The sequence below is a fragment of the Procambarus clarkii genome, chromosome 33, assembly GCF_040958095.1.
Source record: "Procambarus clarkii isolate CNS0578487 chromosome 33, FALCON_Pclarkii_2.0, whole genome shotgun sequence".
Taxonomy (NCBI): Eukaryota; Metazoa; Arthropoda; class Malacostraca; order Decapoda; family Cambaridae; genus Procambarus; species Procambarus clarkii.
This window is the reverse complement of record NC_091182.1, coordinates 26,690,334-26,714,909: the sequence shown is the minus strand read 5'-3', so window position 1 is coordinate 26,714,909 and position 24,576 is coordinate 26,690,334. Positions and strand designations below refer to the sequence as shown.

The following is a 24,576-nucleotide window of genomic DNA, read 5'->3' as shown; positions in this document are numbered from 1 at the left end:
TCAAGTGTAGATATGATAGAGCCCAGTAGGCTCAGGAACCTGTACACTTGACAGTTGAGGGGCGGGAATAAAGAGCCAGAGCTCAACCCCGGCAAGCACAACTGGATGAATACAACTAGGTGAATACACACACATCCAAACCCACACCCCCATCCATCTTTCCCAGAATGGCTCCCTGAAGCCATCTCTGTACTTTAGTGAAGATTGATTGGGTATGAAGTTTGTATGTGGTGTCCACTCCCGTGTGCTGACCAAGATGTGGTTGCAGATGTCAAGTACGTGGTCATAGGGTTCATCTATTGCGCCGGTATTCGTGCTCCCTTCACCCCTTCACTTTACCCTGATAATTCCAGATTCTTAGGTATGGTAAAAATGAATAACTTAAATATAGAGTACAAGGGACAATCAGATCTTCTCATAGAAGGAAAGCGACATGTTAAGGACCTGGGGATAATGTCAGACGATCTGACTTTCAACGAGTATCATTAACAAATCACACACATCGTCAGCCAGATAGCGTGGATTATGAGAACTTTCAAATCCAGGTGTTCCACTACCTTGCGATGACTTCGGGGCTCGAGGTCCCTGCGGCCTGGTCCCCGACCAGACTGGTTGCAGGGCTGGTCAGCCAGGCTGTTGGACGCGGCTGCTCGCAGCCTGACCTATGAATCACAACCTGGTTGATCAGGTATTCTTCGGAGGCGTTTATCAAGTTCTCTTTTGAACACTGTGAGGGGTCGGCCAGTTATGCCTCTTATGTAGAGTGGAAGCGCTTTGAACAGTTTGTCCTCTGATGTTGACATTTCTCCCTCAGAGTACCTATCGCACCTCTGCTATTCAACAGGGGTATTTCGCACATCTTGCCATGCCTACTGGTCTCATGTTATGTTATTTCTTGTTCAGATTTCGAGCCAGTCCCTCTAATATCTTCCACGTGTAGATTATTATGCATCTCTCTCGCCTGCGCTCTAAAGAATACAGATTTAGAACTTTTAATCGGTCCCAATAATTAAGATTTATTACAAAGATTACGGTATTGGGTGCTATATTAAGTTTGATTAAGTTGGTCAAAGTGATCTAGCAACTGTGAGTTCTGAACTCGTGTTGTCTAGGGTTTTGTAGATGTTGTGGTTCCATGTGATTTGTAATGTTAGTTCTTAGCACTCTTTCAAAGATTTTTGTGTGAGAGTTTAGAGCTATTGGTCTATAATTTTTTGCATCTGCTTTACTACCTCCTTTGTGAAATGGCGCAATCTCCCCTGTTTTAAGTATGTCGCCAGGAATGACGTCGGTATCTATGCTCTCTCTCCAAATGATGTTTAGGGTCTGTGATAGTGGTTTGCACTTCTTAATGAATATAGAATTCCAATAATCTATGCCTGGTGCATAGTGCTTGGGCATGCTGTCTATGGCTACTTCAAAGTCCAATGGGGTTAGGGTGACATCTGGTATGTGGTTCGAAGTTGGTGTCACATTCATGAAGAATACATTTGGATCATCGACCTTCAATGTGGTCAGGGGTTCATTGAAAACAGAATCGTACTGAAGCTTCAGTATTTCACTCATTTCTTTGTTACCATAGTACTCACACTATTCAAATCACTTGTGCTTCCTCGCTTTAAATATTGCTCTGTACTAACTTCCCCCCTTTCAAAGCAGGAGAGATTTCTGAAATAGAATACAAAAACTTTTAGACACTTTCCTGTAAGAAGTACAGCAAATATGTGGCCTGCTTGATGGGGTTCTGGGAGTTCTACTCCCCAAGCCCAGCCCGAGGTCAGGCTTGACTTGTGAGTTTGGTCCACCAGGCTGTTGCTTGGGGTGGCCTTTGGTTCGCTCCGACCAACAGCCGATTGGACCATGTTATCATCATTCAAGCCTGGCCTCAAGCCGGGCTGGGGTGTAGAACAACTCCCAGAACCCACTCCAGGTATACCTGTCCACACAGTGGTAAATTTCCCACCAAGTGTAGGCACCTACTGTGCCCGCCTGCACCCTTGCTCACACTGTTGCTTGGCACCATCCCCGAACGTTTGACAACCTAAAGGTATGCAGATTTCTAAATACAGTCAGGCCCCCGCCAGAGAATTGCCCTGATTTGGAATTCTGAAAAGTAATCTTTTTCAGTACTCGCCTAGATGTGCTTGCGGGGGTTGAGCTTTAGGTCTTTGGTCCCGCCTATCAACTGTCAATCAACTGGTGGAGGTTACCGGGAAGGTAACTACTGGATCTGTCAAAGAGACAGACAGTTGTGGGAAAACATCACCAAACTAATGAATAACATTCCTGAAGTACACAGGCTACAATTCACACAAAAACTACCAGAAATATATGCAGAGTATATAAAGACAGCAACGAACTCTGAACACAACCCAGGGACTGAGAATTTAGAGAGTCAAAGTAGCAATGTAGACGGGTATAGTGTCGAGGTACACAAAAATGAAGGCAATATTGTAGAGCACACTGGTGATATGAATAAGGAGAGAAAAAATGAGACGAATGAGAACACAAATGAGAAAGACGAAAGCAACAAGGAGAAAGATAAGGGCAATACCGAGAATGAATGCAGAAACGAGAAAGTTGGAACAAAAAACACAGAGGTAGCCAAGTCGTGCACGGGTACAAACAAGAATAATACAATCACAAATGAAAATATTTGCTGGTATTATGCAAAAGGACAGTGTAGATATGGGCCCAGAGGCACGGAATGCTCATTCATGCACCCACGGAAATGCCGAAACTGGTTAGGGAAAGGCAGATGTCGTTTTGATACAGAGTGTAGATATTTTCACCCTAAGCTATGCACACTCTCAGTCAATGAGAGGAAATGCTACGATCTTCACTGCCCCGATTTCCACGTCAGAGGTACACAGCGCCATATAAGAGAAGAAGTCCAACATAATAGCCCTGAAAATTTTTTAGAGGCAGGTACAAACAGAGGGAGAAACAGACAGGCAGAAACGTGGCAGGAGTACGGATGGAGAGGGGGAAATGCCCAAGACTGGACTACAGTTCGTCATCAAGCCCACACATACTACACCCCCCAACTACACAGAGACTACCACACTCCCCAGTATCACTTCCAAAACTGGACAAACCATTGCCACAACAACACACCCTGGGTCAGGGTAGAGAGGAGGGAGAACTACCAAAACCTTCCAGAAGTGACACACAATATGGACAATCATTCATATTTGCAAACATTCAAGGTTTAAAGCCAAAGTCAAGAAATAAAGTTAAGTTCATAAATGGCCTTCTATTAGAGTCAAACTCAATATTTGGGGCATTCACGGAAACTCATACAAAAGATTACATGGATGGTGAAATCTGGATTCCAAATTATAATCTATATAGATGTGATAGAAAAACTAGGTCAAATGGAGGAGTAGGTCTGTATATTAAAGAAGACCTGGTATGCACAGAACTATTAAATTCAACTAATGAGGTGGTAGAGGTACTTGGAATGAAGGTAGAGAAACTAAACCTAATTATTATTCTAATATATAAACCGCCAGATACAACGATTGAGGAATTCACAGAGCAGATGCACAAAATAGAGAACATACTTGACAACCTAGCAAACCCAGCTCCAGATATTATCTTTCTTGGAGATTTCAATTTACCGAGTCTAAGATGGAGAACGGCAAACACAAATATCATAGCAGGGAATGACCCGGGAAATAACCAACCACAGGTTAGAGAACTTTTGAGATTCTGTGACAAATTCTCGCTCAATCAACAGATTACAGAACCAACTAGGAACGAAAACACACTAGACTTGTTATTCACAAACAATGATGAACTAATCAGGGATATCACAATCTCAGATACTTCATACTCAGACCATAAGCTCATTGAAGTGCGAACTAGCATAAATAACGGTAGTAGGTCTAAGAGACCCAACAAGCGAGAAGGAATATTCAATCAATTCAATTTCAACAATAAGAGGATTGACTGGGAAAAATAAATGTAGACCTTGCAACCATTCAATGGGAGACGGTCTTAAGCGACAAAACTCCCACACAGGGAATAGCTCAACTGACAGCTGAAGCTTACAAGGTCTGCTTGAAGCACGTACCTGTGAGGAGGGGCAGAAAGAGGACCACTCTAGAAAGAGAACGGAGACGACTGTACAGGAGAAGGAAAAAAATAACGGAAATGCTTCGGCAGACACAACTATCACAAGCAAGGAAAACAAGCCTAAGCAGGGAGATTGAGGAAATAGAACAAACGTTGAAGCGATCATATGAGTCTGAGGAAATGGAATTGGAACAGAAAGCTATACAAGAGATAAGGAAAAATCCGAAATATTTTTTCACATACGCAAAATCAAAATCCAAAACCTCGACCAGTATTGGACCGTTAATTACAAATGAAGGTACGTACACAGAGGACAACAAAGAGATTAGTGAAATTCTAAGAAGCCGGTATGAGGCTATGTTTAGCACACCAATAAACAACATGAAAGTTGATGACCCAGACAGCTTCTTTATGAATGACATTCAAGCTGCAGATAATATAACGGATATTACCACAAACTCGGAAGACTTTGAAAGAGAAATTGATAATATGCCTATGCACTCAGCTCCTGGGCCTGACTCATGGAATTCAATATTCATAAAGAAATGTAAAGTACCAGTAGCGAGAGCACTCAGCGTAATATGGAGAAAGAGCCTGGATACAGGGGAGATACCAGCAGCACTTAAATCTGCAGATATAGCTCCGTTGCACAAGGGGGGGAGTAAAGCCTTGGCAAAAAATTATAGGCCAGTTGCACTAACATCACACATAATAAAAGTGTTTGAAAGAGTGATTAGGAATCAAATTTCTAGTTTTATGGAAAACAATGAATTGCACAATCCAGGACAACATGGATTTAGAGCGGGAAGATCCTGTCTGTCACAGTTACTCAACCACTATGACAAAATCACAGAAGCCCTAGAAGAAAAGCAAAATGCAGATGTTGTATACACAGACTTTGCAAAGGCGTTCGACAAATGTGACCATGGGGTGATAGCTCACAAAATGAGGTCAATGGGAATAACTGGAAAAGTAGGACGCTGGATACTCAATTTCCTGTCGAACAGAACACAAAGAGTAACAGTCAATCAGATAAAATCGAGTCCAAGCGATGTTAAAAGCTCTGTACCTCAAGGTACAGTCCTTGCACCGCTACTGTTCCTTATTCTCATATCTGATATAGACAAAAATACACGCCACAGCTTCGTGTCGTCCTTTGCAGATGACACAAAAATCAGCATGAAAATTACCTCTGCTGAAGACATTGAAAAACTACAAGCAGATGTCAACAAAGTTTTTGATTGGGCAGCAGAAAATAACATGATGTTTAACAGTGATAAATTTCAGGTACTCAGGTACGGCAAAAATGAGGATCTGAAACATAATACAGGGTACAAAACACAATCGAATCTTCCCATAGTAGGAAAACAGCATGTCAAGGATTTGGGAATAATGATGTCCGACGATCTAACGTTTAGGGAGCATAACCAAGCAAATATCGCGTCAGCCAGAAAAATGATCGGATGGATTACGAGAACTTTCAAATCCAGGGATCCCATCACAATGGTTGTACTCTTCAAGTCACTTGTGCTGTCCCGTCTCGAGTACTGCTCAGTACTCACTTTCCCCTTCAGAGCAGGAGAGATTGCTGAAATAGAGGGAATACAGAGAACATATACGGCACGCATAGACGAGATAAAACACCTAAATTATTGGGATCGTCTCAAAGCTCTCCAAATGTACTCTCTAGAAAGGAGACGAGAGAGATACCAAATAATATACACCTGGAAAATACTGGAGGGTCAGGTCCCAAATCTACACAGTAAAATAACAACGTACTGGAGTGAACGATATGGAAGAAAATGCAAGATTGAACCTGTGAAGAGCAGAGGTGCCATAGGCACAATCAGAGAGCACTGTATAAACATCAGGGGTCCGCGGTTGTTCAACGTCCTCCCAGCGAGCATAAGAAATATTGCCGGAACAACCGTGGACATCTTCAAGAGAAAACTGGACGGTTTTCTAAGAGAAGTTCCGGATCAGCCGGGCTGTGGTGGGTACGTGGCCCTGCGGGCCGCTCCAAGCAACAGCCTGGTGGACCAAACTCTCACAAGTCGAGCCTGGCCTCGGGCCGGGCTTGGGGAGTAGAAGAACTCCCAGAACCCCATCAACCAGGTATCAACCAGGTGTAATTAGTGTATTAGTGAAGCGGATTCTCAACCATTTCACTTTGTTGTACACTTTCTATCTGATGGTGACATTTGTTATAAGACGGGTGGTGTTTTGTTCTACGAGCAACCTGTCTTACAAAAAAAAAGCATTTCGATCATATGTGTTACATACCTGGTTGATGGGGTTCTGGGAGTTCTTCTACTCCCCAAGCCCGGCCCGAGGCCAAGCTTAACTTGTGAGAGTTTAGTCCACCAGGCTGTTGCTTGGCGCGGCCCTCAGGCCCACATACCCACCACAGCCCGGTTGGTCTGGCACTCCTTGGAGAAAATGATCTAGTTTTCTTTTGAAAATGTCCACTGATGTTCCGGCAATATTTCTTATGCTCGCTGGGAGGATGTTGAACAACTGCGGACCTCTGATGTTTATATAGTGTTCTCTGGTTCTGCCTATGGCACCCCTGTTCTTCACTAGTTCTATTCTGCATTTTCTTCCATATCGTTCACTCCAGTATGTTGTTATTTTATTGTGTAGATTTGGTACTTGGCCCTCCAGTATCTTCCACGTGTTTATTATTTGATATCTCTCGTCTTCTTTCTAGGGAGTACATTTGGAGAGCTTTGAGACGATCCCAATAATTTAGGTGCTTTATTGCGTCAGTGCGTGCCGTGTATGTTCTCTGTATTCTCTCTATTTCAGCAATCTTTCCTGAAATAGAGGGAATAACATAAGGCTAAGTAAGAATTGTCGTATTAGAAATGGAAGCGGCGTACTGTCCCCCCGTTTTTTGTTGTTGTGTCCTCTGGTAGGTTAGGAGATGACACTTTATACTGACCGTTTTCTTGGCGTTGGGAAACATTGTGAGGACGGACTGCTACGAGGGTAACCAGCCCTCACCACCTTTGTAAACTGTTTACACCGATCATGCTACCAGTCTTCCTTCCAACTACCCTAGTCTCTCACCCTGCTGCCACTCTCCGTTACAGTCTCCTCTTCGTCTACCTCTTAACCTTTGACAGGACACGCCCTACCTCCGTCACCTACCCCTAGTATGCTGGTGAGGAGGAAACTTAAGGTAACTTCTCAGTTTACTCCCATCAAGAAGCGTAAGTTGTTACGGCGCCTCTTCCTCAACATGGTCATGTTGGCCACCACCTGGCAGTGTATCAGGTGCGGCCATGAAAGTTTAAGTATGTTAGTTCACGGAGTAAGCACGGGGGAGGGGGGGGGCTGCTTGTGCTTACTCCGGCCTACCACGCCATCCTCTCGGTCATATTCAGGAAGGAAATTGGGAGGTATAGAATACTGTTGACCCAGAATACTGGCTCAATTTTAGGTGTGCAGGATTTTACCTTACCTTGGTGATTCCAGGGCTCAGCGACCCCGAGGCCCGGTCGTCGACCAAGCCTCCTCGTTGCTGGACTGGTCAACCAGGCTCGACGCGGCTGCTCGCAGCCTGACGTATGAATCACAGCCTGGTTGATCAGGTATCCTTTGGAGATGTTTGTCAAGTTCTCTCTTGAACACTGTGAGGGGTCGGCCAGTTATGTCCCCTTCCTTGTCCCAGGACGAGGAAGGCAGCAAGCTACAGGTTGCGTGGTGCGGACATTCATTACCTCTCACTTTGGAAAAAAAATCCAGACCCATTTTACTTCCTGTTATTTCCAGTTGCACGAGGGAGGTAGTATTGTCTTCCGTTGACGATTTAAATGGAAGTTCGGATTTCGTCAAATGTTTAATACAACTATAAAAATGCAAACAAATATTGAAATTCGTATGTAATCCTGCGGTTTTTTATAATATAAAATGTAGACACCTACCCGTTGTCTAACACTTGTGGTTAATTGCTCAGTCATAAATGAATAACTCCTGACATTAAATTAGGGTAATCTACCACATTAGCGGGGAGGCAGTTGTGACGGGTGGATATAGAATGGCTGGAATTGATTCTATAGAATACGTTTGTTTGACTTATTTTTGTGTTGGAACAGGGTTTACATTGGATTAGTACTCGCAACACTTAACATATCACCAGAAGAGCGTCACCAGCAAGTGATGAACAGTGTTGGAAGGTTGGCTGAGAAGAGAGGAGTCAGGGGATGATAGCAGTTGGCGAGGCGAGGATAGTGTGGAAGGGTCGTGGCGTGTATTAGTCGCGGCGAGGCAGCTCTCCTGGGGCCCGGACGCTGCCATGCTATCCAAGAAGCAGCGCAGCGCCTCTTCGGGATCCTACAGCGAGCCGGATGGTGTGTTCTGTTGTGCGGGCCACGATGTTGAGATGATGTGTGGAGGGTCGCTGGAGCGGCGGGCTGTGGTGGTGGTGGCGGCGCTGGTGGAGGAGGCGGTGGTGACGCCGCTGGGGCCTCGTGACACCAGCTGCGTCGCCGCCTACCTTCACGCCCTCAATTCCAAGCTTCTGACAGCAGTAGTGACAACGGTGATGGCCACCCGGCCCAAGTGGCTACCGCTGGAATACCACTGGGCGCCGCTGGACCACGACCCGCTGTTGTACCTGCTGGAGCTGCTGGGGAAGCGCCTTACCGCCCTCACCTACAGCTGCCATCCACTCTCTCGCGAGCCCCTGCTTCAGGCCATCTCCGCCATGCCAGCCCTCACTACCCTCAACCTGCCCGAGGCCGCCGACGACAATGTCCTGGCCGTGGTGGGTGCCGCCTGCCGCATACTCGTCACCCTCTGCGTCCGCGGCTCTAAGGGCGTCACAGACGACGGCATCCGACGGCTACTCCTGCGTCGGAACACCTACACGCGCTCGCGCTGGCGACGCCTCTTCTCGCGATGGCGGACGTTGCGCGCGTCAATCTCCCGTCAGCAGGCGAGGTATCGGCCGCTGCCAGCCTCCCTCAGCGAGAACACCCTGCTGGTGCCGTTGGAACCCGAGTACCTGAACCCCCTGAGCACCACCCTCGTGCACCTGGACCTCGTCGGCACCAGGGTGAGCTCCCACGGCACAGAGTGGGCTCGCACAGTGCTCCTCCCACAGGCCTTCGTCGACGCCTCCCACGCACACCACCACTCCCTCCACTCCCAGACCTCCCTGGAGGACCAGATGGCCAAGCTGCTGGCGCCCCTCACCCCGTAACCCCGCAACCTCACACCACCTGCCCCCCCCCTTCCCCCTGCCTCACCTGCCCCCCCCTGCCTCACCTGCCTCACCTGCCCCCCCCCTGCCTCACCTGCCCCCCCTGCCTCACCTGCCCCCCCCCCCCTGCCTCACCTGCCCCCCCCTGCCTCACCTGCCCCCCCCCCCCTGCCTCACCTGCCCCCCCCCCCCCTGCCTCACCTGCCCCCCCCCCTGCCTCACCTGCCCCCCCCCTGCCTCACCTGCCCCCCCCTGCCTCACCTGCCCCCCCCTGCCTCACCTGCCCCCCCCCCTTGCCTCACCTGCCCCCCCCCCTGCCTCACCTGCCCCCCCCCCCTTCCCCTGCCTCACCTGCCCCCCCCCCCCCTTCCCCTGCCTCACCCGCGCGACCTGCCCTGCTCCCCCCTGCCTCCCCTCGGCACGTCGTGTCAGGCTGGCCTCCCGCCAGAGGAGGCAGCAAGAGGCAGTTGCTTCCATACGGATATTTTTATAATAATCCAATAGAGCCATCCGCAATTTGAGTCGAAGTGCCATTCGACTGTGCCTTTTGAACATGTATAAATATATATTGTGTAAATATTGACTGGAAGCTGTTACAGCATGCGCCTCCTGTATTGTATCACCGAGAGGCTCGTCTCTTGTACATAGTTGGTAAAATACTCCTGCTTGGACTGTATGTCAAACAAATACATGCATGAAGATTACTGTCGTTTAATGGGTACGTCACAGAAAATGGTACCTAATAGAATACAATAAAGAGAACTGTGAGAGGAAGGAGTGGCTGGTGTCGGGGAGGAGGAGCGGAGACGCAAGAGGTGGTGGTGAACAAGACTGGAAGCTGCACGGAGGTGAAGACAACAGCTGGTGATGAGCGCCCCTGCCTCCATAAAGGCTGCTCATGATAGTCTACATCAAGGTCAGTGTCTTCCATCCCTCCACTATTACCTCAGAGAGAGAGAGAGAGAGAGAAGGGTGGGGTGGGGAAAGTTAGTGTGTTGTGTTCGTCTTTCCTCACCTCAGCCACAAATATCAATATATGTGACGTCACAATCAGTGTGATGTCATTGCTGTTTCCAGAGGAGTGTGTGCGTGTGTGTGCGCGTGTGCATGTGCATATTCAAGTTGGGAGCGAACCTGTGCTTCATAAACTGTTGTAAACACTGTTGTAAGTGCATTAGCTGCCGTCACCTCTGGATGTCCACCTCATAACTGACCTCTAAACTTCTACTCCTACTTATTTTCGTACCTTTGTCTTCGGATGTCTAGTTCTCCCTTGCTGCTCTTCCTGTCCCTTTTCCCTCTATTATTCTGAGCTACTGTCTCCGCTCCCAAACATATTATATTTTCGACCATCATTTATTCCATAATTTTGTCCCATTCTTTCCTCCCCTGCCACTGCCCGCCCTCTCTCCTCCCTGGCTAACAAGGCCATCTTTCAGCCTCTCTCCCATTTCCTCACCATTTCCCTCCACATTATTCATTCTTTCCTCCTCCGATGGAACACCCAAACTTAATTACGGGTATCTTTCACCTCTCCTCTTCCCCCCCCTCCCCCTCCTCCTTCCTCTTCTTCTCCCCCTTCCTCTTAACTCCTCTCCGGGTGTGGTCTTTTTCTGCTTGTTTCACATGTTCTACACTTGGACATCTCTTCTTACCTTCCCCCTCTTTCATGGTCCCGCCGCACGTGTCGACTGCTCTTCCCTCAGGTTTGAGTTGTGAAGTTACTGTCTTAAGTGGTGGTGACTCTGCTTTCCAGTAGGTCTGCCTGGAGCTTGGGGGGCGCCATCCACATGCAACAAGGATCATTTTGAGGACCGTGCACTAGCAGGAAAGAAGGATCGCTCTAAAGATCATCTGCCAATAGGAAGATAGGTTTGTGGCCCACTTTAAGGATTGACCATTAGCAGAAAGCGATTATTGTGAGGACTATCCACTGGGAGAGAAAAGTTGGAGAACTATTGTTGGGACCATCTGTTAGGAAGAAAGATCACTTTAGGGGATGTTGTTTTTCTCTCTACCTCGCCTTCCACACTCGACATTGTATTTGTTTTCCAATGCAGCCATTTGTTCCTACCCCCAGTGAGCGCTTCTGAGGTGGCATGACATAATTTCTGATAAGACGGAGTTTTATCAGTTTACTGTTTGAGAGCTTTTGCTCTCTAGGATGGGTACAGGTTCCCGAGCTTATTCTGCTCTAAACTGTGTAGGAAGTCTCCCTCTACATCCTACCCAACCACTTGGGCTGGACGGTAGAGCCACGGTCTCGCTTCATGCAGGTCGGCGTTCAATCCCCGACCGTCCAAGTGGTTGGGCATCATTCCTTCCCCGCCCAAAATCCCAAATCCTTATCCTGATCCCCTTCCAAGTGCTATATAGTCATAATGGCTTGACGCTTTCTCCTGATAATTCCATTCCATTCCCTCCACATCCTGACTTCTAAGTGCATTGTATTTGTTCATTATTGTCACTTGAACAATTATTTATAATGCTTTTGTGGTTCATATTTGTACTCTGTTTACACGTCCACTCGTGTGAATATGTGTGCGCGTGTCTGTCTCTTTCTTGTGATTACCTGTGTGTAGAATATATGGCGTGTTCTTCGAGCTAGGATATTGTGTAATAGGTAATTGCATCCTCAGATTATAAATGTGACACCAGCGCTGAGAACTCAAGTGGCAGTCATGTGCTGGGCTGGTTGTCGCGTCGGAAAGTGTGGGGTAGGTAGGCTCCCTTGGTGCTGTGGCCGTGTGTAGTTCTAGGATCTTGCTAACATATATACCGTGGGGGTTGTAGGTACATTAGGGATGCACCTTTACTAGAGATATCTATATGGTCTCAGAGCTCCCTGCACTCGGGAGATTGATATGCATTTTGCCGGAAAGGCTTGATTATGAAAGGGATCGGATACCTATAAAGTGGACTCTGCTCTCTCACTAACTCGGTTTTTACTCTCCCCTCCCTTCACTGTGTAGCAGTGAATATAAGCAGCACCTCACTGTCCTGTGTGACGGTGAATATAAGCAGCACCTCACTGTGTGGCAGTGAATATAAGCAGCACCTCACTGTGTGACAGTGAATATAAGCAGCATCCTGGCTGCAATAAGACCTAATTGAATTACCACAGTTTGGCATAAATACAACAATGTATATTAATTTTGTCAATAAAGATGTTAATAATAATTAGTTGTGGCGCCATTGTTCTCATTACTCTCATCTCCTGGGAGGTGCCGCCGCTCCCCAGGTCATTACTCTCATCTCCTGGGAGGTGCCGCCGCTCCCCAGGTCATTACTCTCATCTCCTGGGAGGTGCCGCCGCCGCTCCCCAGGTCATTACTCTCATCTCCTGGGAGGTGCCGCCGCTCCCCAGGTCATTACTCTCATCTCCTGGGAGGTGCCGCCGCTCCCCAGGTCATTACTCTCATCTCCTGGGAGGTGCCGCCGCCGCTCCCCAGGTCATTACTCTCATCTCCTGGGAGGTGCCGCCGCTCCCCAGGTCATTACTCTCATCTCCTGGGAGGTGCCGCCGCCGCTCCCCAGGTCATTACTCTCATCTCCTGGGAGGTGCCGCCGCTCCCCAGGTCATTACTCTCATCTCCTGGGAGGTGCCGCCGCTCCCCAGGTTAATGATCACCTCCAAGCTTCTTCAACTCGCTCCAAGTCTACTAGAGAATTTTACTTCGAAATTGGTAATTAGCGTTTTTTTGAACGACTAAGATTCCTTGTATATATTTTGGGGCTGTGATGGTGTGATTACCTAAGTGTAGTTACAGGATGAAGAGCTATGTTAGTGGTGTCCCGTCTTCCCGTTACTCTTTGTCTTATAATGCTTAGAAACTATTGAGGGTTTTGGCCTCCACCACCTTCTTACTTAACGTGTTCCAACCATCTATCTCTCTGTTTGAAAGAGATAGATGGATAGATTCCACGTATATATACGTTACCTTGAGGTGCTTCCGGGGCTTAGTGTCCCCGCGGCCCGGTCGTCGACCAGGCCTCCTACGTGGTTGGATTCAGTGCCTATCTGTGCTTTTCGGCCCCGCTACCGTCGACTAGTGTGGTGTTGCTCGAACACTTAAGGTTTACTAATGTCTCTACTTGTATGTTAGTGTCTTACCGTGTTCACATCAGGCCATAGTTAAGGTCACTTCATTACACGGACTCTCAGGGAATAATAATATCCCTATAAGGCTTTTGATCTCTACCAAAGCCCGATTATCCTGTTCCGTCCACGCCAAATAGTTTGTCCCTGACTACGCTGTCAATTCTGTTGATTTGTATGTCGTAATCATATCTCCCCAGTTAACCATCTTTCTCCTTAACCTGTGCCTCTCGGCCCTAGTCCCAGTGTGATAGCATAACTTAGGTATTTTCCAACTTCATTTTCGTGTATGGTGCTGTATGTTATTGTTTGTATTGTATCATGTTATTTACGATGGGTTGTATGCTAGTGTGTAACTGCTCGTTTCGCTAGTTTCGTCAGCCGGCCACTGCTTGTTCATTAATGACACTTGAACAGCTGTTGTCATTGTCTTACCCCCCCCCCCCCCCTTCACTCCCCTTGTCTGTGTGTGTGTCTCAGTACAGCCAATCTGTTGCGGTTGGTAATCTTGGTGTTTGTTGTATATACATATTTGTATGTTGTTAACTTTGTGAAGTTGAACATTACATATGTTCCCAAGGTGAATATTTACGTAAGAGTATGTTTTTCAGTTTGTGTTTCTGTACTGTGTTGATTTATATATTATGTGTCGTGTTGGTACTGTGAGTTGGCCGGTGTGTGAGCCAGCAGTGTGCCTCACTGGTATGTTGGGGTGACACGTATTGCCGGACCAACCGGGCTGTGGTGGATATGTGGGCCTGCGGCCCGCTCCAAGCAACAGCCTAGTGGACCAAACTCTCACAAGTCAAGCCTGGCCTCGGGCCGGGCTTGGGGAGTAGAACTCCCAGTACCCCATCAAGCAGGTACGGCGGAGTCCTGTCTCCACCTCTCTCCTGCTCTAGAAAACTCTGCTCTCTCTAGGCCTATGTTCAATCAATTTGAAGTAGGCATAGACCCTGGCACTTTCAGCCAATGAGGAAGTTTTAAAATCCAAGAGCCGTGGTTTTCTCAGGAAAACTGGAGAACTTTTAAAATGGTCAACAGATGATGACTCTGGCGGGACTGTTCGTACGTCTCGCCACACGGCCGCTTGTCTTGTACTCATACTTCAAAACTTTACATTTGTGGTACTCCTTTATATTATTATAACACAGTACCTCCCTCCTCTGATTCTCTAGCATGTCCGCAAGTCCCATGTGGCCCACTGGCTAAAAGGCCTTCTGGTAGGTAAAAAAAAAAACAAAAAAAGTTATTTCCTGTCTGATTTTGTCAGTCATGGAATTTTATCAGTAATACAAAAGTGTGTGTGGCAGGATCTGCTGTTCCTGAGCCCATGTTGGTGATTCAGTACAAAAGCTCTTCTTCTTATTGCCAATGTTTATTTAACGACATGCTCGCTATCTTTTTCATCAACTTGCCTGGTATGCATGACAGGGACACTACCCTCATGTTTAGTGCATGTCCGTGTGAATACGCACCTCTAGTGATGTATTTCTTCTCCGAAATTTAAGCCAACGTCCGAGTGAAGTTTTTGTTTGTGATGAAACAAAGATAAGCTATCCACAGTTTGATCAGTTGTGTAACCATCTTTCAGCGGGACGTGTAGTGGTGGCGTGGGACATACAAGGGTTTAGGGTAAAGCTCAGCGATAAGCAGGGAAGATATGGGGAAGCGAGCAGCCTAGGGAGAAAACTGGTACCTTGACTTGTCTGGTGGGGAAAGGTCAGACCAGTCAAGGTCTGGTTTAAAATATCAAGATCCCTATAAACACAGAATCTGCCTTTTTTGTACACAAGTACATGACCATTTTACAGGCACCACGGACTGTAAGAAGGGTACCGTAGTTCGTGTCAAGAGTGATGTGGTACTGTGTGATATTAAAAATCCTCATCTGGCAGAATGGTTCGTTATACAGGGGCGTCCTCTGCTCGCCATGGACGAGAGGCTTGATTTTTGTTGGGCTATTTGTGCCGGGTCTGTGGTGATGGTAACGTTTGATTATCTGTTGTTGCTGAAGGTGTTATGTCGTGTTTTCTAAGAGAAGTTCCGGATCAGCCGGGCTGTTGTGGGTATGTGGGCCTGCGGGCCGCTCCAAGCAACAGCCTGGTGGACCAAACTCTCACAAGTCAAGCCTGGCCTCGGGCCGGGCTTGGGGAGTAGAAGAACTCCCAGAACTCCATCAACCAGGTATCAAGCAGGTTATCTCACAACTCCACCACACCATCTTGAGGGAAGCACATGTACCCCCGTTGTCTGTTCTGGTAGTGAAACTCTTCCCACCTCCCGTTCCTCACCTCTCACAGCTGTGGACAATAACCACAGTGCTCTCGCTGGCAACATTCCCCTTCTTTAATTAGTAAAATTGCCGGATATAATCCTTCAATGATGGCAGTGACCTCCATGTAACCGACAGATGAAACAAATGCAAAAGTGTTGCAACACTATGTATTATTTTTTATGCATATGTATACTAATTGAATTAATTTTTTTGACGGTGCACATCGGGGAAGCCTCACACAAAGTTCTTTAGGTTAATGCAATTTTGATCGCGCAATGTTTAAAATCATTTATCTTTGCAAACATGCTGTACAAGGCCTGGACTCGAGATCTATAAATATAGTTAATTTCATAAGTGGTCTTCTAATGGTCGAATTCAATATTTGGAGCATTCACAGAAACCCATACGAAAAATTACAATGATAGTGAAATCTGGATCCCAAATAGTAACCTATATAGATGTGATAGAGTAAATGAGTCAGATGGAGGAGTAGGGCTCTATACGCTCTTAAACTCTACCATTGAGGTGGTAGAAGTACTTTGAATCAAAGTAGAAAAAATAAAACTAATTATTATTCTAATGTACAAATCGCCAAATACAACAGTATTTGGTTAACAATAAACTATAACTTATAGCAAGAAATCTATCTTGAAATAACCAACTTCAGGTCAGGGAACTACTGAGAGACACTGACAAAATTTCGCTCAACCAGCAGATAATAGAGCCAACCAAGAACGAAAATACTCTTGACCTAATCCTGACAACGAAGAAATAGTGAGACATTACAATATCAGGTTCAACATACTCGGACCACAAGCTGGTTGAATTTCAAACGAACATCAATACTACTCGCAATAGGTCGAAAGGGACCAACAAGCGAGAAGGGCTATTCAACCAGTTCAGTTTTAACAAAACGGTTAAAACTGAACTAAACTGGTAGAAATTTAGGTAGAAATCCTGGTCATGGTCTTACAAATATCCAGTGGGAATCAGTCTTGAGCTACAAAACTCCTACGTAAGGACCAGAACACTTGACTGCTAAAGTGGACAAAGCCGGCGTGAATCATGTGCCATTGTGGAGGGTCAAAAAGAGGACGTAGACGACTATGCGGAAGAAGGAAAAAATCACGGAACTGCTAAAGCAGAAATAACTATCACAACAAAGGCAAAGAAATGTAAACAGGAAGATCAAAGAAAATAGAGTAGACGCTGAAGTGACCATACCAGTCTGAGGACATGAAATTGGAATAGAAAGTTATAAAAGAGATGAGGAAAAATCCAAAATATTTGTTCACATACGCCAAATTAAAACAAAAAACTCCAAATATTGGACCTATACTTAAAGTTGAAAGTTCATATACAGAGGATGACAAGGAAATAGTGAAATTCTAATAGAGCAATATGAGGTCATGTTTAGCAGCCCAGTAACCAACGTGAAAGTTAAATACCCGAACAGCTTCTTTTTTATAAAAGAGATCCAAACCCCAGATAATATAATTGATATTAACACGAGCACAGAAGACGTTGATAGAGAAATTGACAACATGCTCATGTACTCAGCCCAGCTCCAGCATTGGTCTGACATGAGGTATACGAGGTTCTCAATGATTCCTGACACAAGTTCCTAAAGGCAGTTCCTATGTTTGCCAATCTATACAAAAAATCATTTTGATGTAAGCTTCTGGGGATAGGTTCGGTGTGATATCAACACTGTGTGTGTGTGTGTGTGTGTGTGTGTGTGTGTGTGTGTGTGTGTGTGTGTGTGTGAGATAAATTCTTTGTCATGTGAGGCTCGCTCGCCAAGTGCTTTACCTGCATCACTTCAAACGTTGGATATTGAGCTGTGCACGTGTGCAATGTGTTGTAATTAATGGAGATAGGCGACGGGGGCTAGGTCATGGTCACAGGGTCATGGTCACCGCGCCATTGTCATAACCACATCAACAGTCACGTCATTGTCATGGTTTGATTGACAATATGAAACAAGTTGATCCTTTATGTCATCAGGCGACCTGCACAGTCTGCCTATACTAAATACTTGGGTGACTAAATCTTCATTAATCACTCACTCACTCTCTATTTGAGGTGAGTTGTCTTCGTGGGGGGAAGGCAGGTGAGGCGGCGAGGCTGGGCGTCAGGTGTCGGTAACTGACCACAATGGTTTATGATACAATACACTGACACACACATACACTATGCCAGTGTCGTATACACACACATACACTATGCCAGTGTCGTATACACACGCAACACAACACTTGGACAGATGTTAACACGGTATGACAGCACATCCAAGGCTCATCTACACTAACTGGAATAGTAAATTTCGTAACAAAGTGAAGGCTTAATAGTCTACACAGTAATATCAGGAGCCGACATTGTGAGAAACTCTGCCCTTCTTGGTACTATTTGATTTATTAGTCATTACTACATTCTTACAGAGACAAACACGCAAGTTATAGTGAGGTTGTCACCCTTCGCTCACGACATTAAACATTTATGCGAGTGGCATATATTGAGGGCTCACTAACTCTTCACTATTGCATCCAAAGTATTTCACTGGGTCACACAAAACGGTATGATCAACGATAAGAAATTCTAATTCATTCACTATTAAATTATCTGAAAAATTAAACCAGCTGCATTAAGAAGTAAAGGATTTAATATGAAGCTTAAACACTTGCAAACACTTGTGTGGGCATTGGTGTGCGAGTTGCAGCTCATCAACTGGAGACCGTAACGAGCACAAGGTAGTCACAGAGGAGGAGGACTGGGGACATTCTTGTAATGCTTCAGGACATCTTTATACAGCTCTCCTAAACTGCAAATGGGGACAGAATTTACATTAAAGGTTCGCATCTCACAATTTAGCGGACTCTACGGAGTTTGCTAACCACATTTTAATACAGACAGGAAGACCTCTTATTTTTTTTCTCCCCCTGGGACCTGAGATAATCACCCGGAGACAAGACTGACCTTGGTACTCATTCTTCACACATATCTTTACATTGGCGGCTACGGTTTATATGTAACAAGGTGGTACCCAAGTGTCGGCACCGTGGTGTTGAATAAGCATACTTGGGTTATGTCACTTTACCAAGTAATGTCTACATAAAGTATATAAATGTATACCCATTAAATTAATCATATTTATTCATCTGTAAGCTAGTGAAATAAAGACAATTTATGAAGTTCAGATTAATGTAAGAAGGTTTGATACTGGATATGCAAGACTTGAGTTTCAACTGGACTCAAGAACGGAACCTCGAAACACTAGAGGTCAGAAACAGGAGAGGAACCATAGCCGGGGCGTACAGGAACACACACTCACACTCACACTCACACACTCTGGAGTAATGTTGCCGGGGGGGGGGAGGGTGGTGGGTGATGAGTAATGTTGCGGGGGAGGGTGGTGGGTGATGAGTAATGTTGCCTCGCCAACAAGTTGAATTATTTATCATATTTTTAAATCCAACATTCCTACAGATTTAGTTTCATTGTTGATTCTCTTAATGACAATTAAATTCATATTTGCATGTTAATATTTAGGTAATTATATAATATTTATTTTCCTTTTTTCATATATTATGGATCATATATGCAATGTGAACCTGCGTCCTCTCGGACGTAGGTTCACATTGCATATATGATCGTATACCCAGCCTCCAGGTAGACTCAGCGAGCAGGAGTATACCCAGCCTCCAGGTAGACTCAGCGAGCAGGAGTATACCCAGCCTCCAGGTAGACTCAGCGAGCATGAGTATACCCAGCCTCCAGGTAGACTCAGCGAGCATGAGTATACCCAGCCTCCAGGTAGACTCAGCGAGCATGAGTATACCCAGCCTCCAGGTAGACTCAGCGAGCATGAGTATACCCAGCCTCCAGGTAGACTCAGCGAGCATGAGTATACCCAGCCTCCAGGTAGACTCAGCGAGCATGAGTATACCCAGCCTCCAGGTAGACTCAGCGAGCAGGAGTATACCCAGCCTCCAGGTAGACTCAGCGAGCAGGAGTATACCCAGCCTCCAGGTAGACTCAGCGAGCAGGAGTATACCCAGCCTCCAGGTAGACTCAGCGAGCAGGAGTATACCCAGCCTCCAGGTAGACTCAGCGAGCAGGAGTATACCCAGCCTCCAGGTAGACTCAGCGAGCAGGAGTATACCCAGCCTCCAGGTAGACTCAGCGAGCAGGAGTATACCCAGCCTCCAGGTAGACTCAGCGAGCAGGAGTATACCCAGCCTCCAGGTAGACTCAGCGAGCATGAGTATACCCAGCCTCCAGGTAGACTCAGCGAGCATGAGTATACCCAGCCTCCAGGTAGACTCAGCGAGCATGAGTATACCCAGCCTCCAGGTAGACTCAGCGAGCATGAGTATACCCAGCCTCCAGGTAGACTCAGCGAGCAGGAGTATACCCAGCCTCCAGGTAGACTCAGCGAGCAGGAGTATACCCAGCCTCCAGGTAGACTCAGCGAGCAGGAGTATACCCAGCCTCCAGGTAGACTCAGCGAGCAGGAGTATACCCAGCCTCCAGGTAGACTCAGCGAGCAGGAGTATACCCAGCCTCCAGGTAGACTCAGCGAGCAGGAGTATACCCAGCCTCCAGGTAGACTCAGCGAGCAGGAGTATACCCAGCCTCCAGGTAGACTCAGCGAGCAGGAGTATACCCAACCTCCAGGTAGACTCAGCGAGCAGGAGTATACCCAGCCTCCAGGTAGACTCAGCGAGCAGGAGTATACCCAGCCTCCAGGTAGACTCAGCGAGCAGGAGTATACCCAGCCTCCAGGTAGACTCAGCGAGCAGGAGTATACCCAGCCTCCAGGTAGACTCAGCGAGCAGGAGTATACCCAGCCTCCAGGTAGACTCAGCGAGCAGGAGTATACCCAGCCTCCAGGTAGACTCAGCGAGCAGGAGTATACCCAGCCTCCAGGTAGACTCAGCGAGCAGGAGTATACCCAGCCTCCAGGTAGACTCGGCGAGCATGAGTATACCCAGCCTCCAGGTAGACTCGGCGAGCATGAGTATACCCAGCCTCCAGGTAGACTCAGCGAGCATGAGTATACCCAGCCTCCAGGTAGACTCAGCGAGCAGGAGTATACCCAGCCTCCAGGTAGACTCAGCGAGCAGGAGTATACCCAGCCTCCAGGTAGACTCAGCGAGCATGAGTATACCCAGCCTCCAGGTAGACTCAGCGAGCAGGAGTATACCCCAGCCTCCAGGTAGACTCAGCGAGCAGGAGTATACCCCAGCACCCCGGTATTTACCACCATGCTAATAATGGCAAACATTTAAAGTGCTGCCTCGCTGTGGGTTTTAGTCTAAAACAAACATCACTTTAATTATAAAATATCTGGCAAATATAATGCGTCAAGCGTTCAGTTAGCTCATAAATTGTTCTGTATGGGGGTGATGCTGTTGGCAGGGTGTGGGGGGTGATGCTGTTGGCAGGGTGTGTGGGGGGGCTGTTGTTGTTGGCAGGGTGTGGGGGGTGATGCTGTTGGCAGGGTGTGGGGGGTGATGCTGTTGGCAGGGTGTGGGGGGTGATGCTGTTGGCAGGGTGTGGGGGGTGATGCTGTTGGCAGGGTGTGGGGGGTGATGCTGTTGGCAGGGTGTGGGGGGTGATGCTGTTGGCAGGGTGTGGGGGGTGATGCTGTTGGCAGGGTGTGGGGGGTGATGCTGTTGGCAGGGTGTGTGGGGGGGCTGTTGTTGTTGGCAGGGTGTGGGGGGTGATGCTGTTGGCAGGGTGTGGGGGGTGATGCTGTTGGCAGGGTGTGGGGGGTGATGCTGTTGGCAGGGTGTGGGGGGTGATGCTGTTGGCAGGGTGTGGGGGGTGATGCTGTTGGCAGGGTGTGGGGGGTGATGCTGTTGGCAGGGTGTGGGGGGTGATGCTGTTGGCAGGGTGTGGGGGGTGATGCTGTTGGCAGGGTGTGGGGGGTGATGCTGTTGGCAGGGTGTGGGGGGTGATGCTGTTGGCAGGGTGTGGGGGGCTGTTGTTGTTGGCAGGGTGTGGGGGGGCTGTTGTTGTTGGCAGGGTGTGGGGGCTGTTGTTGTTGGCAGGGTGTGTGGGGGGCTGTTGTTGTTGGCAGGGTGTGTGGGGGGCTGTTGTTGTTGGCAGGGTGTGTGGGGGGCTGTTGTTGTTGGCAGGGTGTGGGGGGGGCTGTTGTTGTTGGCAGGGTGTGTGGGGGGCTGTTGTTGTTGGCAGGGTGTGTGGGGGGCTGTTGTTGTTGGCAGGGTGTGTGGGGGGCTGTTGTTGTTGGCAGGGTGTGGGGGGGGGGCTGTTGTTGTTGGCAGGGTGTGGGGGGGGCTGTTGTTGGCAGGGTGTGGGGGGGGCTGTTGTTGGCAGGGTGTGGGGGGGCTGTTGTTGGCAGGGTGTGGGGGCTGTTGTTGTTGGCAGGGTGTGGGGGCTGTTGTTGTTGGCAGGGTGTGTGGGGGGCTGTTGTTGTTGGCAGGGTGTGGGGGGGGCTGTTGTTGTTGGCAGGGTGTGTGGGGGGCTGTTGTTGTTGGCAGGGTGTGTGGGGGGCTGTTGTTGTTGGCAGGGTGTGTGGGGGGCTGTTGTTGTTGGCAGGGTGTGTGGGGGGCTGTTGTTGTTGGCAGGGTGTGTGGGCTGTTGTGGAGATGTGGGTGGATGCCCTACCCTCACCTTCACACTCTGGCTCTGGTTAAGATCAGTCGGGGCAGGTTTCATCCCCTGGGTGTTGAAGCCCTCCTGCTGTGTTCCCAGTCTCTTCCACCTAGCTTCTTCACCCACTACCTGCAGCAGCCTCCACCACCGTCGCCTGCAGCCTCCTCCGCCACATATAACCTGGTGGAGCTCTCACGACACAGCAGCCGTGTTAAGACATGCCCCCACAGTTGTCTGCCGCCAAGCTAGAGCTGTGTGCCGCCAAGCTAGAGCTGGCCGTGCTCCTGCCGCTGCTTGTCTCCTGCTGGCCAAGGCCACCAGGTCTGGCGGCTCCCACTGCCACCTTCCACTTTTATCAGGTCTCGCTTCACTGACTGTCGCTCCAATTCCAGTTTATTGGTCTCTTGTCTATCACCGTCCCGCTGATATCTGACGCTGCTCTTTGGCACCACCGTCTCTCCTTGTTGTCCTCCTCCTCGCCTCCCCTTCCCTCTCTCCCTCCTCCTCGCCTCCCCTTCCCTCTCTCCCTCCTCCTCGCCTTCCCTTCCCTCTCTTCCTCCTCCTGGTTGATGGGGTTCTGGGAGTTCCTCTACTCCCCAAGCCCGGCCCAAGGCCAGGCTCGACTTGTGAGAGTTTGGTCCACCAGGCTGTTGCTTGGAGCGGCCCGCAGGCCCATTTTCCTCCTTGCCTTCCCCTCCATTCTCTTCTTATCTTGAGCTTTCTCTATGATTGTCAAGGTTGGCTATTTAGTTCCCGTCATTTAAGTTTCTGTAATAATGTTTTATTTTATGCCTTGGTAGGCCTCCCCCTCCCCTCCCCCCTCCCCTCCCCCTCCCCCCTCTCGATGCTCCTTTATTTACAAGTTGGCAGATAAATCATATTTTTTAATTGTTCAAAATAAGCTTTTATCCCCCATTATCTTCACATTTTATGTAAGTAATTTATAGAAACTTGGAATGTTAGGTAAAATATGTGTGGCCGCTACGTAATAGATATCACTACATTGTGGAGTCTGTTGAAAATAAACAAAATCGACTGAACACATTATTGTTCTTAAGTAACATGAAAAATGGAGTTATGAGAAACGTGTGTCCCAGCGGCGGCCAGTGGCGGCCAGCGGCGGCCAGCGGCGGCCAGCGGCGGCCAGCGGCGGCCAGCGGCGGCCAGCGGCGGCCAGCGGCGGCCAGCGGCGGCCAGCGGCGGCCAGCGGCGGCCAGTGGCGGCCAGTGGCGGCCAGCGGCGGCCAGCGGCGGCCTCCGACAACACTGTTTCCTCTTACTATATAACTTTTTTTTTGTTTATCTTGTGTATTGGTAGTTGTGCTCCCTGGGAGACCGTAGCGAATTATTTTAATCTTTTAATTGTGGTGTAGGTGCGATATCTGAGGCTCGCCTGAGCGTTCCGTCTCAACCTTTCTACACTTACTGTATGCTGAGGCCAGGAAAATACCTATTGTCATTGGGTCATGTAGCCTCCCCCCCCCCCCTGGCGCTATATTCTAGAACTAGAATATAGCGCCTAGAATATATATCTAGAGTGATAAAGGGTTTGTTACACAGGTGATATTGATGTTGTGTCCCAGAAGTGGAAGCGAGAGGTGGTCGGGACAGGTGGTGAGGAATGGCGCGGCTGTATTTACAGACTTGTGGAGCGAGATGCGCACTTCTCTCTCTGGCCGTACGGGAAAGATTGGGTTTCCAGGTCCCCTTCAGCCCTGGCGGGGATGTATGTAGTTTTTGTGTCGGGTGTGTGTGTGTGGGGGGGGGGAGGGGAGTGGCTCTGTGCATGAGACGGGTTATTGATGTTGATTGTTTCTGAACGGTATCTGATCAAGCACGGTTGTCTTAGTTCCAATGTGTTGCTGTGGTCATCTCTCGTGGTCATGCCTCATGAAGGGGAGAAATTTGGTGATAGTTTAGCTTGTGATAACTGTTTACAAACTTCTCAACAACCCCCAGCTGGTTTATTACGTTGTAAATGTAGTTCCGGGTTTGATTTCTTCGTTTATTTTACCGTAGCCCGGGAGCTCGAACTAAGTCTTCGTTGAGCGTCATGTGGCCCGCTGGAAGGCCTGGTTTACAACAGTTTGGTTTACTATGTCCACTATACTTAACTATCCATAAAGATCCAAGTGCCCTCTGGTAGGGAAGAGTCGTGGAAGACGGTGGCGAGAGGTGGTCACATGGGGCAGCAGCCGTCGGTACAGCCACCGGGTGAGTGGGAATACAGGAAAATACAGAAATCAGTCAAGTTGTATACAGACTGCGAGGCGTGTCCCCTAATGGTCGG

The 24,576-nt window shown here is 48.1% G+C and overlaps 2 protein-coding genes across 4 annotated transcripts in view; both read left to right on the top strand.

The window, feature by feature from the left end:
- LOC138349482 (uncharacterized) overlaps nt 1-9,387 on the top strand; it is a 32,268-nt gene extending 22,881 nt beyond the window's left edge. For all 3 annotated transcript variants that reach the window (XM_045753782.2, XM_069335491.1, XM_069335490.1), the window contains exon 2: nt 8,181-9,387. In XM_045753782.2, the coding sequence (XP_045609738.1) occupies nt 8,381-9,289 (909 nt within the window). In that variant the 5' untranslated portion in view covers nt 8,181-8,380 and the 3' untranslated portion in view covers nt 9,290-9,387. The remainder of the gene's footprint in view (nt 1-8,180) is intronic.
- The window catches only part of LOC123765264 (protein phosphatase PTC7 homolog), a 98,127-nt gene that overhangs the window by 53,023 nt on the left and 20,528 nt on the right, over nt 1-24,576 (top strand). The gene's annotated exons all lie outside the window — the stretch shown is intronic.